Genomic DNA, 15,596 nt, shown 5'->3' on the forward strand with positions numbered 1-15,596 from the left:
GCCGGAAAACACATCCTGGCCTGTCTCAGTCAACTGAGTTACCTGCACGGCCAGCTCCTGTTGGCATGTGGGATTATTATCTCGCTAATTAGGAATTTATTATTATTGAGTTTAAAATGTGACTTCTTCACCTGGGGCTGAGGTGACACAGAAACGGCCTGAGACACGGGCAGCTCCTTCCCTCCAGGCTATGGCTAGTTCCCACATCACAACCCAGGACAAGGCAGCCTGGGCTGGGCCCCACGATGCCCACCTCCCGGTACCCACATCCCTGTATGACCACTTGCCCTGAGGATGCAATGGACCCAGGGCCTTGTTCCCAACAGACACTGAAGGTGGCAAAGTGCAGAAAGGTCATTTCAGAGAAGGCGACTTCTGTTTAACCTCTGTTCCCTGGCTTGCTCCTCTGACAAAGCCAGGGCCACGTGTATGCTGCCTGTGCACAGACGCACAGGGCCAGGAGCGCGGCTGCCTCCAGCCGGGAGCCACCGCAGAGCTGAATCCCGCCCCCAACTGCTAAGTGAGCTCAGAAGCGGGTCCTGCCCCAGCCGGGCCTTCAGATGAGACCCTGGCCTGAGACCCAAGCGGAGGGCCTGGCTGAGCTGTGCCTGGAGTGCCGACTGGGCGGCCTGTTACACGACCCCAGAAAACGCACACAGGGACCCACCTCCCCGTCGCACACAGGGGACAGGCTGCAGAAACAGGCCCCGTCTCCGGGTCCCGCGTCGCGCTTACCTCTTCCTCCAGCCAGTCGTTGTACTGCACGATGCCTGCCATGACCACATCCGCCCCCTTCATGTAGAACGTGATCTCCCCGGTTGACTCATCCTAGAGAAGGGGCAGGAAGAATGAACACGCAGGAAGAACCCGCCTTCTGCGCCAGTGCCCGCTGCCTGTGAGAGGCACCACACACTGTCCTTCCCCAGCAGATGTCGCGGCGTTTGCTCACTTGGCCAGAGATGAAAAGCGACACGGGGGGTGGCTGGTGGTGTGGGGTGGGGGGGAGCTCACTTTGGGGCAAAGGCCACAGAAAACAGAAGAAAACTCAAAGCACTTGGAAGATCATTAAAGGACGAAAGCAAGGTCAAAAGGATGGAAGAACTCTGTTTTTGCAGTTATCATTGTTCTAACAGGAATGGACTCCCACACTGTAAGACCGTTTTAAATCGATACACAGTGCTGCCAGTGTGGCTGAAAGGTGGTCTACCGGAAAGAGTTTGGGAAGTGAGATAATTCTCGAGGTCAGGGTTTCTCAGCCTTGGTGATGTTAACATTAGGTAGGGGCTGGAGAATTCTCTGCCACAAGAAGGTTGGACTGTGCATTGCACCATCTCCTGCAGCATCCCTGGGCCTCCACCTGCTAGATACCAGCAGCAGGCCCCATGATGACAACCAAAATCTCTCCAGATATGAACCAACATCCCCTGGAGGACACAGCGCCTCAGCTGAGAACCACTGATCCAGGTAAAGCTGAACCTTAGCTGAGGTCCAGCTGGACCTTGGCTCAGCCCTCAAGCTGAGGACTCAGCTAGAGAAGAAGGTACACAGAGTCTCGGTCCACACTGACAAGATGTTCTGGGGAGAGGGTAACATCGCAGCCCAGGCATCAAATGCTTAGACCCAGCACCAGCTCCTGGCTGTGTGCACCTGGACAAACTACTTCTCTCTAGACCTCACTTTCTGCCTCTGTAAAGCCAGGATCCTAACAACTCTTACAACATGGCTTGTTGGGGCTTAAGTGAGATACTCTACATAGAGCAGAAAGCAAAGGGCCAACATCTACAGAAACTGCTGACCCAGTGTTATTATTCCTGTTGGAGTGACAGAAACTCCTCAAGACCTTCAGTTGCACTGCTTATAGAAAACAGGGGTCTGAATGAGGGTGGTTTTGTCCCCAGCGGACTTCCAACATGTCTCGACGAGTAACTGACTGTTTCAACCCAGAAATGCTACCAGCATCTAAAGGCTAGAGAACAAGGATGCTGCTAACCACCCTACGGGCTTCCTGGGTGGCTCAGTGGTAAAGAATCTGCCTGCCAATGCAGGAGACGTGGGTTCGATCCCTGGGTGGGGAAGATCTCCTGAAGAAGGAAATGGCAGCCCACTCCAGTATTCTTGCCTGGGAAATCTCATGGACAGAGAAGCCTGTAGGCTACAGTCCATGGGGTCACAAAGAGTTGGACACAGCTTAGCAACTGAACAACATCAATCAGCCTACAATGCCCAGGACAGTTCCCGCAAGAGAGGCTCATCCAACCCCAGATGTCAACAGCGCGGAGGTTGAGAAACCCTGGCTTTAAGGAACTGATGGTGAAATTGCTGATTCTTACCCCATGACTGTTTCCTCAGTGACCTTCATCACAGGAAACCTGGAGGCAGTGGAGATGGGCAAGGGTAACAGCGCAGCCACCACCCCTTGTCCCTAAACTCCACTGCCCCAGGGAGCCCAGAATGCATGTCTGTAAGCGCTTCGTGGAAGAGGAAATAAATACCCAGCGCCAAATCAGTGGTGTAGTTTCATCTTCTAAAGTAACTTCTGAACGCCTCTGATCACCGACCAACTTTTCGAACAGTATATACTTACTCATAAAAGCACCCACAGGCCATGAACAGGCACCTGCATTTTAAAAGCATCACAGATGCAGGCTGCTTCTTTGATGGATTGCATCTATGCTTGCTTGTGACCTGGGCCAAAGATAGCTATGGGGTCTGAACATGAAAGCATCAGGTTTCTCTTTTTGTTTGTTTCATTTCCCCTTCACCCTAAAGGTGCTGTGGGAAATAATGCCCCCCACCCCGGCTTCCTCTCCTCCAGAAGGGACTCAAGAGAGCTTGGACATCTTGGCCAATATAAATACTGTATCGCCTGTCTCCTCCCATTGGTCATTTCCTCCCACCAAGTTCACCGTGAGGTTACTTCGTTCCCATGTTACGACAAGATTATGCTGTGAATTTACAGAGGTCTGCCCATTGCGTTGCATCATTTTGGGGCCTCATCTTTTTCCACTGTGGTCTGATTCTGGCACCTGTTCAAAGGCTTCTTTTATTCAGACAACGACAAGGGTACGATCTCTACCAACGACCCGACTTTGGCACGCCACGTGGGAAGGGAGTGGGGAGGGCGACAGAACATCTTGTAACACAACAAAAACAAAACCAGCGGCACCGAGCCGAACACACAAGCTGCAAGGAAACCAGCTTCTCGAACCCGGCCGACCCTCTCAGGAGAGACTCACACAAAGACCAGACCTTGCTTTGTGAGGGTTAAGACACTGCTCAGTTCCGTCCATGAGCTCACAGGTGCTTGAGGGTTGACAGGGACTTCCCCGGTGGTCTGGAGGTTAGGAATTTGCCTTGCAATACAAGGGACACCAGTCTGATCCCTGTTCGAGGAACTAAGATCCCACATGCTGAAGAGCAGCTGAGCCCGAGCACCGTGACTAGGGCCCGTGCGCTGCAACCGAGACACAACTGAGCCAAACAAATACAGAAAAATTAAAAAAAAAAACGAGAAACTGTAACAGCCAACAGTCACTAAGCCAAGTTGAGAACCGTTTGGTAACTGAGGGCAAGCCTCCTCACATCAGCTAACTGGACAAACAACAGGCAGAAAAGATGGACACCTCGGGACAGTTTCTCAGCCTTGGCCCAACGACCATGTGGGGTGGGAACATTCTTCACTAGGAGGCTGTCGGGGCCTCTACCCGCGAGATGCCACTGGCAGCATCCTCTGAGCTCTAAAGAGCAAAGAATGTCCCCAGACGTCCCCGTGTCCCCTGGGGGTGAGATGGCTCCAGGATAAGAAACGTCTGGTGAAGACAAGACAGTGAGGTTTGTGCAGAGACGTGAGCTAGTCCCGCAGCCCTGACCCGCACTCAGCAAGACCAAAGATAAAGAGGGAGACGGGTCAGGAAGTACAAACATCAGCAAATAATCCACATTTCATTAAAGACAGTCGAACAAAGATGGACGTGCACAGATTCACTGTTGGGAGTAAGAAACAGAAAACTACCTAAGTATCTAAGAGAGGGATATTTGATTAAATAATGTTACGTTTTTTCAAACAGAACACTAAGCATGCATTAAATAATAAAAATGATGCTTTAATGACAGGAGAATATTTTCAGCATACCTATCGGTCAATGGTGGGGGTGGGAGTTTACAAAGTTTTAGGTAGAGTTTGATATCAATTGGATAAAAATGTGTGTGGCTATTTACACTCATTTATGCTTAGAGAAAAAAACAGAAGGGAAATTCCCTGAAAAGACAAGAGTGAGTCTTCGGGTGGTCAAAATACAGATGAATGGTTCTAATCCCCAGCTTTAACATGTATTTGTTCTGAATGCCCTGGGTGAATGCTGACTTTTTAAAGTATTACCTGGGAAGGACAGAGAGCCATTTTAAAATACAATAGATTTGCCCATCCAACAGTATCCCAGACATACACCCCATTCTTGCTGGGGGCAGAGCCAGGGGTCGCAGCTCGTAAACTATGCCTCGAGTCTGGGCATGAGAGCCCCTCGCCACGCAAGGGAGGGGGCGTGCAGGGCCCACTTCCAGAACAGCTGATATCGGGACTATCTGATGATGACTCAACCCCCAAATGACTCTAGCAGAGTCCACAGCCCTAGAACTTGGAAAAATAATGGCTGGAACAAAATTAAAGTAGGAGATAATGACTAATTCCTCAGGAAACACCCACCCAAAGGGTTCATGTGGCTGCTTCCAGGCCATGGACATTCTTGACATCAGACATGAAGTCAAGACATGTCTGAAGGTATGGGGCAGGCAGGATGCAGGCCAGTGGGGAAAGCAGGGACTGCAAGGGAGAAAAAACCCTCATCCCACTTAGAAACTGCCAAGGATACACATCCAGGGGAGTCTGAGAACTTACTGGCATCAGGGACATAAAAATCCCTCACAGCGTGTTGTAAGGCACATTCCTGCTGTGTGTCGCGGGACCATCAGGACCCCGTCTAACTTTAACTTGGAGAAGTGGCCTTGTCAATGACTCCCGCTCCCCCCATCAAGTGTGGGGGCTGGACCCAGTGACCCGCTTCTGAGAACAGCAGGACCAAAGGTGTGTCTGCTGCTGCTGCTGTTCAGCCGCCAAGCCGTGTTAGACTCTTTGGCAAAACCCCATGGACTATACAGTCCACCAGGCTCCGGTGTCCATGGGATCTCCCAGGCAAGGATGCCAGAGTGGGCTGTCATTTTCTTCTCCAAAAGTATATCTATTCTCCAATAAAAATTAATTTCTAAAAAATCAGACTTGTAAGAAATAAAACTAATTAAAAATAAAAGCAATTTTTACAATTTAAAAGGGCATCTACAGCTTCCTTCATATAAAGCTCAAAGAGACAAAGTCAGTCAGTGGCAGGAATGGGACAGGGGTTACACCCTCGTGGGGAAGAAGGACACAAAACCAGAAAGAGGCGCGAGGGAGCTGCTGGCTGACAGTGGAGGGGTCTGTCCTTGTTCTTGGGCCAGGCAAGCGGTATTCATTTTCCAAACACTTAAGCTGTACATTTATGGAGTCTGCACCTTTCTCTCGGTATGTTGTACTTCCATAAAAGTTTCAAAGAATTTAAAAAGAAAATCTGAAATATCGATGCCAAAATGACTTGCTGCTGCGTGATCACATGTTTTTCAGTAACTTTTGTGATTCTATGAATGAAAAATCACTGAAAATATTTTATTAGGATAAAGGTGTCAAGACTATTCAATGGGGAAATAATAGTCTCTTCAGCAAACGATGCTGGGACAACTCTATATCCACAGGCAAAAGAATGAAGCTAAAACACCTACCTCACACCATACACAAACATCATTCAAAATGGATCAATGACCTAAAGAGATAAAACTACAAAAACTTTTCAAAGAAAATATGGGGGTAAATTTTTATGACCTTGGGTTTAGCAATGGACTCTTAGGTATGACACCAAAGGGCAACAAAGGAAAAAAATAAATTGGACTTCATCAAAATGAGTAACTTATGTGCATGAAAAGAATTTTATCAAGAAAACAAAAACATAAGCTACAGAATGAGAGAAAATATTTGTATGTCATATCTCTGACAAGGGACCTAGACCATATAAAGAACTCTTACAAGACAATGATAAAAGTGGGCAATTAAAAAGTGGGCAAATGACTTGAACAGACATGTCTCCAAGGAAGAAATACAAGTGGCCAATAAGAATATGACAAGATGCTCAACATCATTAGCCATTCAGATCAGTTCAGTCGCTCAGTCGCGTCCGACTCTTTGCGACCCCATGAATCGCAGCATGCCAGGCCTCCCTGTCCATCACCAACTCCCGGAGTTTACTCAAACTCATGTCCATCAAGTCAGTGATGCCATCCAGCCATCTCATCCTCTGTCGTCCCCTTCTCCTCCTGCCCCCAAATCCTCCCAGCATCAGGGTCTTTTCCAATGAGTCAACTCTTCGCATGAGGTCCATTAGGGAAATGCAAATCAAAGCCACAATGAAATACCACTTCATAGCAACCAGGATGGCTACAAAGAAAAAAAAATGGAAAATAACAGGCACTGAGGAAGAGAAACCAGAACTTCACACACTCCTGGTAGAATGTAAAGATGCATCATTTTGCAGAAAAGTTTAGCAGTTTCTCATGAAGTTAAAAGAGAATTATCCAGCAATTGGGAAACAAACCCAACAATTCCACTGCTAGGCATCTATCCTGGAGAACTGAAAATATGTACTCACATGCTTTTACACGAGTGTTCACAGTAGTCAACTACTCACAATAGCCAAAAGGTGGGAACAGCCCAAATGTCCACTCATGGGTGAATGGATAATCAACATGAGATGTTATTCAGTCGTAAAAAGGAACGAAGTATGCATACATGCAGCAACATGGATGAATCTCTAAAACGTGAGGCTAAGTGAAAGGAGCCAGGAATATTGTGTGATTTCATTTATATGAAATACCCAGAATTGGTAAATCCTAGAGAAGACTGGAGACTTCCAAAGATGACAGGCAAGGAGGTTTGAGGAGTGACTGCCTAAGGCTATGAGGTCACCTTCTAGGGTGTTACAAATGCTGCAAAACTCAACAGAAGTGGTGGCCGTATGACAGTGTGAATGTACTAGATGGTAGTGAATTAATCATATCATGAATTTCACCTAGAAAAGAATATATTTTAACTAAATGAACGAATATACAATGGGAAATGTATTATTACCAAGAGTTGCCCAATCTACACTCATTAGACCTTTCACTCTGAAACTGGGTTGACCAAAAAGCTGAGCAGCTATCAGAGATCTGTCCAACTGAAGAACAAATTCTCTTTCTGCAGAGGGAACTGTATCCTCTTGTTAGTCTGAACAACAGGCAATACGAGAGGAAAGAAAGGGGTGAGAAAGAATGTGTGTGCCTAGCCACAGACACACACCAGACTTAGGTGTGTTTTTTACACACCTAAGGTGTGTAAAACACACCTTAGGTGTGTTTTTATTACATCTAGTAATAAAAAACAATTTTTAGCCATAAACGAAAGACAACTCACCCTCACGATGATGCCCATGCGCTTGCTTTCGTAGGTAAAGGGGAAGAGCTGCAAGATGGTGAAGTTCAGGATCTGGTCGCCAGGGGTCCTCAGCTGCACGGACGACTGGTCGCGCCCCACCAGCGTCAGGCCCACGCTCTCCGTCCACTGCACTAGGGCCACCTAAACGAGACCCGGGCCACAGGTCAGACACACAGGTGGGCGTCCTGGCACACAGGTCAAGCGAACGAACAGGAAGGTGGATGCAGAAGCGGAGACAGGTGAGCCTGAGCAGAGCCTGCGTCCCCTGGGGAGGCCACGCTGGCCCGGTGACTCGCCAGCACCCTGCTCAGGCCTGGGGGGGGGGCCCTGGCTCATGGCTGCCTCCTCTTCCCCAAAGCAGCCACGAGCCAGACCGTGGAGAGAGCTACTCGGCTTCAAGGGTGACCAGCGCAACCAGGGGTCCCGTCGGGAAGCGCCTGAAGCAAGTCAACTGCAAATATCAGGAAAGCAGCCGCACGACGCGGGCGTGGGGGGGCTCCCGCCCTGGCTCCCCATTAAACCTCACAAACACCCAACTGGGAGGGAATCTACAGGAGCTCTCCACTGGGCAGCTCTGCCCCGCGAGGGCACAGTGTTGGGTGTCACAGCCAAGCAGAGGGTGGACGTTTGCTCTTGGCATCTTGTGGCGGAGGCCAGGAACTGCTAAACGTTCTACATTGCATGGGACAGCCCCCCTCCCCGACAGAGAATTACCCCCACCGCACCCCACACAGCAGGCCTGACGAGGGTGAGGAGACAGGCTCGGAGAAGCTCCCAGGCTGTGAGCGGTGATGCTCCGGGGCCCGAACCTGGGTTTCCCTGGTGCGCAGCCATGCCCTCCACCGCCCTCTGCACTTGCTGGGGGCCTGGTCCTGTCACCAGCTAAACGTTTTCACAGCCTGAGCAAGGCTTGCTTCGCTGCCCATCAAAAGGCATGGAGGATGCAGGTTCCAAGGTGAGAACCACCTGGGAACAGCAGCCGGCAAGAGCCCGAGCCCCAGCTGGAGGTGGCTGCCCCCCAGGAATGGGGGTCCAGGGTGGGCATGGCTTCCAGCTTCTCAAGAAAAACCAGAAACCTGACCTTCTCCCCAAGCATTCTCAACTTTCCAATGTAAGCAAGTAAGCTGCATGTTTTAAGCACCTGTGAAGAAAGTGAAACATGTCCACAGATGAAGCTGGCCTGGGGTCTTCAGGGAAAGAAGGAAAGAGAAGTAGAAAAGGGGGAGACAGAGAGGGGAGCTGGAAAGGGGGGACCGCCCAGCCCCGACCCCGGCGCCACAGGAAGGGGGACGGGCTGGGGGTGGTAGAGGACGGGCAAGGATGAAGAGCTACGGTGGATGGATGACAGCATCGTGTTTACTTGTCAGAAGAGCCCACGGACGCGGGAACTACCAACCAGCTCTACGTGGGGGATGAAGAAACAGTCTCAGAGATGGGAGGGGAGCTGCTCCCAACTGGCTGCTACGATGGGCTGAGATGAGCTCTAACCCGAGGTCCAGCTGACCCAAGTAAGGGGTCCAAGACAAGTGCCCATCCGGGGCCATCCAGACGCCCGTTCTCGAAACAGGTGCACGCACACCAGCGCATCCTCAGGGAGTGCCTGGCCCCCCGCCTCCCTGCCACCATCAGAAGTTGACGGGAGGCACCAGGGGCAGAGTGGCAGCCCCCCAACATGCCCACCTCCCAATCCCCGTCGACCTCCACCTCCAAAGGGAGGGCTCGTCAAGTAATATTTTTTTTTTATGTGGACCAGTCTTTAAGGCTTTATTGAGTTTATTACGATACTGCTTCTGTTTTATGTTTAGGCTTTTTGGCCACAGGCGTGTGATCTCAGCTTCCCAACCAGGGATGGACCCACACCCTCTGCACTGGAAGGTGCATCTTAACCACTGGACTGCCAGGGAAGTCCCAAGTAATAATTTATTTTTTGGTACTAACTTGCCTAAGTCTTAGCAAACGCATTCATGTAACCGTTTGTTCTAATCACTCTGAATTTCAGTATGGCCTGTCTTATCTGCTAACAATTTTCTTTCAAAGTTTAAAATGAAAAAAATCAGTAAATATTTTGAAAATCTCATCCATATATATGAGAAAAACATTGAGTAGTAGGCTCAACTGGTAAAGAATCCATCTGCAATGCAGGAGACCCCAGTTCGAGTCCTTGGTTGGGAAGATCCACTGGAGATCATTCCAGTATTCCTGGGCTTCCCCGGTGGCTCAGCTAGTAAAAGAATCCGCCCGCAGTGCGGGAGACCTGGGTTCCATCCCTGGGTTGGGAAGATTCCCTGGAGGAGGGAAAGGCTACCCACTCCAGTATTCCGGCCTGGAGAATTCCACGGACTGTATAGTCCATGGGGTTGTAAAGACTCAGACACGACTGAGAGACTTTCACTTTCATGTGCATTAAAATGCTCACTGGGTAATACACATGAAGAGAAATTCCTTCCAGCTTTTCCTTTTCTCCACGGATACTACTGAAATATTTTAGCATGTACACGTATTTCTTTTATTTTTAAAAAGCATCTTTAATTTTAAGTAAATAAATATCCCTACACAATGTGAGATATTATAAATACCTAGGTCTATACAAGACTCAAAAGCTTGACTAAATTTACATCCTCCTTTACCAATTTAGTAACAAAGAAAAAATAATTCTTTCTCTAATGCTTTCTAACATGACTGCTAGGGAAGAGATTTTTTTTTTCATCCTTGCATTTAAACAACTATTATTTCACTCCTTAAAAACGTATTTAATTGTTCTGAAATGATGTGAAAAATCTCTAATACTAGGCTTTAAGAAAATAATCTAAGTCCCAGAAAACCTATTCTTAATGTCAATCAAGAGGACTTCCCTGTTGGTCCAGTGGTTAAGAGTCCATGGGCCGAAGCAGAGGACACGGCGTTGACCCCTGGTCCAGGAAGGCTCCACGTGCCGTGGGGCAGCTAAGCCTGTCCGCCACGACTACTGAGCCCACAGACCCTCGATTCCGCAACAAGAGGGGTCCCTACAGCCGGAAGCCGCGCAGCAACGACAGGCGGCCCCCACTCGCTGCACCGAGGGAGGGCAGCCACGGGCCGCAGTGCCGACCCAGAAAAGGAGAAAGAAAAAGGATCCGAAACTCCGAAACAGGAAGCGGCTTTCCGGGCTGCAGGGGCAGGTCTGGCCTCAGCAGCCCAGGTCCCCCGGCACAGACCCAGCAGGAGTGCGCTGGAGGGAAAGTGGAACCGGAAATATCAAACAAGCACCAGCGCAAGTGTTCCACCGGCGTGGAAGCATCTTCTCAGCCTGCGTTCTGCTCCAGCAACCCCCCACCGCCCCCCACCCTCACCCCTGGGGGCCAAGGTCCTAATGGAAAGCTAGAAGGTCTCCTCAGGGGCTGATTCCAACAGGATATGAGCCCTGCAGAGGGCTTTTCTTCCTCACCGTCCACTCTCTTACTCCGACAAACATGAAGTCAGCCTTAATTTAAAGCTGATTTCTATCAGCACGTGTAAAGTCCCCAGGGGCCTACTCAGAGGAGAGCGGATTGGTTTAGAAGGCATGATGGGCAGGGGTGCTCTCTAGGCTACTGCGGTGGGGACAGACATTTCAGAGGTCAAGAAGGGATGCTAGCTATCCCTTCCCAGGACAAGAAGATGTGAATAAGGCTGCTACTTCTCCTAGGCAATCAGAGCTTTAGTTCAAAAGAATCATTCCCTATTGCCAAATCATCAAGTCTCACCTGAGGTCTCACTGATTCTCGCTGAGCAGGGGTCTTAGAGGGCCTTGGGTGAAACTATTTGGAGGTCAGGACGGCAGCAGAAAAAGACATCTATCTCGTAAGGTGGCTCAGCGTTAGAGAATCAGCCTGCCAATGCAGGAGACACAGGTTCGATCCTTACATAGCAAGTATCCCCTGGAGAAGAAAATGGCAACCCACTCCAGTACTCTTGCCTGGAGAATCCCATGGACAGAGGAGCCTGGTGGGCTACAGTCCACGAGGTCACAAAGAGTCCGACTGGGCGTTCACGCATGCATAAGGTAAATGAATCAACAAATTAAGAGTCAAAGGCAAAAAAAAAAAAGTCAAAGGCAAATGCTAGAAACCAAGAAAGTGCCCGAGGTGGGGATCTGGCTCTGTGAGTTGGCTGCATATTCTGATTTGGATCAGGAAATAAAAACAGAGTCTGCTACTCTACTCTGCCCCCACGAAAATAAAAGCCTATCTGAAGAATTCTCACCAGAGCTGCCCATGAAAGGGCTTTTTCACCATTTGTTGGTCAGCAATGAGCCATCTGTGATAAGTTTTAATAATTTTCCCTTTGTACCTGGGAATGTGTGCTTGGGAATTATGCCAGGCAGGCTAAAGAGCCTTGAATTCCTGTCAAAAGCAGGATACATGCGAAACTTAAGAACACGCTCAAACCCGCTATCTGATCTATTAATAAAAGGGCTCTTTGGAGGCCTTCCATCAGATAAACAGCCAGGTTTACAAAGAGTGGCCAGTCTGCCTGAAGCCAGCCTTTCAGGACTATAAATGTATCCACAGACCTAGGGTATTCTTTACTGGAGAAATAAGTTTCGTAAACTACCATATGACCCAGCAATGCCACCACAGGGCATATACCCCGAGACAACGGTAACTGAAAAAGACAGAGATACCTCAGCGTTCACTGCAGCGCTGCTTACAACAGCCAGGACGAGGAAGCGAGCCAGATGCCCGTCGACAGATGAACAGATAAAGCAGCTATGGTACACATACACAATGGAATACTATGCAGCCATTAAAAGGAAGGTGAAATTTGAGTCAGTTCTGATGAGGTGATGAACTTAGAGCCTAGCATACAGAGTGAAGTAAACCAGAAAGAAACAAGTAGCACATATTAGAGCACATACGTGGAATTTAGAGAAATGGTGCTACTGATGAGCCTCTTTGCAGGGCAGGAATAGAGACGCAGACGCAGAGGACAGGCGTGAGGACCGTGCAGGGGCAGGCGAGGGTGGGTGAACCGGGAGTGGAGAGAGACGCACGCATCATCACACACAGAACAGAGCTGCCGGGGAGCTACCGTGTGACACAAGGAGCCCGACTCCCTGTGGCAACCCAGAGGCGTGGGAGGGGGTGGGAGGGGCCGTATGAACACCTGTGGCTGATTCATGTTGATGTGTGGCAGAAACCAGTACCACACGGGAAAGCAATTATCCCCCAAACAAAAATATATATTTTTTAAATCAAATAGGTTCCAAAATGTGCCACACGGTGGTTGCAGGTTTGACTGTCGACAGGAATAGGGCAGGTAGTGGACTGGGGCAGGGCAGGCCACCGAGGCGGTGGGGGTGGGGGGGTGGGGCGCCTGGGGAAACAGAGGCGGCAGCCACCCCACACGGCTCACTGCTGCCAGGCAGAAACTGGGCCCAGTCTTTCCAGACTCTGATCTTTCTCAGGAGAAGCTGACTCTTCTAGAACACTAAGTGATTTTTAAATATTGCTGATTAAAAAAAAAAAAAAACCATCATGGAGCCAGCAACGTTTAAGAATCAGTGGACAGGCGGTTCCCTGGGGGGGTCCAGTAGTTAAGACTAAGCTTACACTGCAGGGGATGTGGGTTTAATAGCTGGTCAGGGAACTAAGGTCCTGCACACCACGCAGTGCAGCTAAAAAATTTTTTTCAAAAAGCAGCAGTGGACACGGTAGTAGAATGAATGGCCACTCCCTGATCTAAATTTCCTTGATATTATTACTCAAAATTCAGCCTCCTATCACTTAACTCTGATGAAAATGAGTATCTGAGAAGGAAGAAGGGCATCATCTCCATTAAAAATCAGCCCTTTGGAAACGACTCTTTACTTAATCCATTCTGGCCAAAACTAACATGATGCCGGACAGAACTTTTACATGTCTGTCCATGGAGGGGCTCACACCAGAGAAGGCTCATACGGCAGTTTTCTACGGTCCCCACAACCCCGCGGTCCTGCCTTAAACAGGACCCCTCGCTTCTGAGCAACCAAAAACTCCTATTTCAAGATTCCAGCCCGCCAGTTAATAAATGACACTGATGGAGGATTTTTATCAAGTTCCCGAGCACTGTTCTCTGACCTCACCCAATGGCCCGGCAACGTGATGATGGAGCTCCACCAGCCTCCCAAACCTCTCTGGGTCAACACTCCACGCTCCCCCGAGCACGCGTCTGAATGCTGGCATGGTCCAAGGCCTGGGCTGAGATGCAGGCACCAGGAGGCATCCAGGAGAGACAGGGATGCAGTCGTGGAGGGAAGAAAAAGAAACTCAAGGCCGTGAACAGACTGGGAGGTTGCCAGCCCTTCCTCAAGGCCATGAGCTTCCCTTCTCCTATAGCTTTTCTCCTCACTCTTTGCAACAGGGCTAAGAAAACACAAAGTGGGACAACTGGGACCTTTCGTGCACGTGGCGACATGCAGAGAGACTGAGTACGCAAGGCTCTCCATCACAACATTATTTATAACGGCCAAAAGAGGAGACCACCTAGATGTTATGCTTGGGAGACAGGAGAAATAATCCGTGCTGTATCTCAGCAGTCACTAAGAATCTTCCTATCATAGGCGGTTACCAGAAAGAGATAAGGCAAGGGAACAAGTCAAGGTTGTTGAACATATAAGGTACACACACACACACACACACACACATATACTAGAGAGAGGTAGCAAAAACATCGAAATATTTTTGGCTTTTTTTCCTTTTATTTTTTTCTTCTTCTATAAAAAGCTCTTGCTACTGTTTTCGTTTATACATACATATATGTAATTTATTTCCGTTTTCGGCTGTGCTGGGCCTTCGCCGCTGCACAGGCTTTTCTCTCGTTGCAAACAGCAGCGCTTACTCGCGAGCAGCGGGACTTTGGTGGTTTCTCTGTCACAAAGCCGGGCTCTGGAGCACAAGCTCAGCAGTTCCCCGGCATGGGGGATCTTCTCGGATCAAAGACTGAACCCCTGTCTCCTGCATGGGCAGGCGGATTCTTTACCCCTGAGCCACCAGGGAAGCCCTGTTACTCTAACAATGAGTGCACGCTAAGTTGCTTCAGTCGTGTCTGACTCTTTGCGATCCCATGGACTGTAGCCCACCAGGCTCCTCTGTCCATGGGATTCTCCAGCAAGAAGACGGGAGTGGGGAACAAAAAATAAAATCCACTTCTAGAGCAGCAGCACCTTCACTGCACACCCCTTTTTCACATCACCCCGTCTGCATGACTCCCAGCCCTGACATTTTAATGGAGGCAGGGATGCTCTCCATCTCCGGAATCTGTAGAAGCCCCCGCCACTGCACCCCACCTCTGATGGTGCCAAACATCCTGGAAATGATGGGACGCGGTCAGGGTGAAAGCGTGTGTGTTCAAGCCTCTGGGGGCCACTTCTCCCCCGCAGACCATCCATCTCACTTCCCCGGGGAGTCACTGTACCAGGGCGCGGGAGGGCGCTGCCCCAGGCTGTAATCAACAGCTGAATAAAGGCACTTCAAGGCTTCCCAGGCGGAATGCGCACAGGAAACAAATTTAGGAAATCCTGCTTTCTGTTACAGGAAACGAATCCTGGGCCAACTGGTAGGGATCACTCCAGCAGCTCCAAAGTAAAGCGGATACTGGCTTCTGTATGTATTCCATCAGCTGACCTTGCCCGCACCAGTGAGGCTTTATTGATATAGAATTTCAAAGGTAGGATTCTAGACCCCGCTGCTCCTACGTGGAATCCCAGAGAGAGCTGGAAACAGGACGACTTTCTGAAAGATTTCATTGGCAACAGATTCGGCCACCTTTCTGTCAGATGGTCTATTTACATAAACAGATTTCTGTTTTGAGGTATGCATCTTTTGAAGTAGTTTAAAAGGGTGGTGGGGAAAATATTAACAGTGGTGACACCTTTTAGTTGGGCTTCCCTGGTGGCTCAGTGGTAAAGAATCTGCCTGCCAACGCAGGAGACTCGGGTTCGATCCGTGATCTGGGAAGATCCCCTGGAGAAGGAAATGGCAACCACTCCAGTATTCTTGCCTGGAGAACCCATGGACAGAAGAGCCTGTCCATGGAGTACAGTCCA

General features: G+C 49.5%; 1 protein-coding gene across 5 annotated transcripts in view; it reads right to left on the minus strand.

Annotated features, from left to right (window-relative positions):
- ATP9A (ATPase phospholipid transporting 9A (putative)) overlaps nt 1-15,596 on the minus strand; it is a 124,083-nt gene that overhangs the window by 26,211 nt on the left and 82,276 nt on the right. For all 5 annotated transcript variants that reach the window (XR_011489670.1, XM_020888914.2, XM_070472763.1 and 2 more), the window contains exons 15-16: nt 7,532-7,693; nt 736-828 (exon numbers count right to left, since the gene is read on the minus strand). Coding sequence is in view for 4 of the 5 variants with exons in the window: in XM_020888914.2 (XP_020744573.2) it covers nt 736-828; nt 7,532-7,693 (255 nt within the window). In the remaining variant the exon portion in view is untranslated. The remainder of the gene's footprint in view (nt 1-735; nt 829-7,531; nt 7,694-15,596) is intronic.

This window comes from Odocoileus virginianus, chromosome 9, assembly GCF_023699985.2.
Source record: "Odocoileus virginianus isolate 20LAN1187 ecotype Illinois chromosome 9, Ovbor_1.2, whole genome shotgun sequence".
Classification (NCBI taxonomy): Eukaryota; Metazoa; Chordata; class Mammalia; order Artiodactyla; family Cervidae; genus Odocoileus; species Odocoileus virginianus.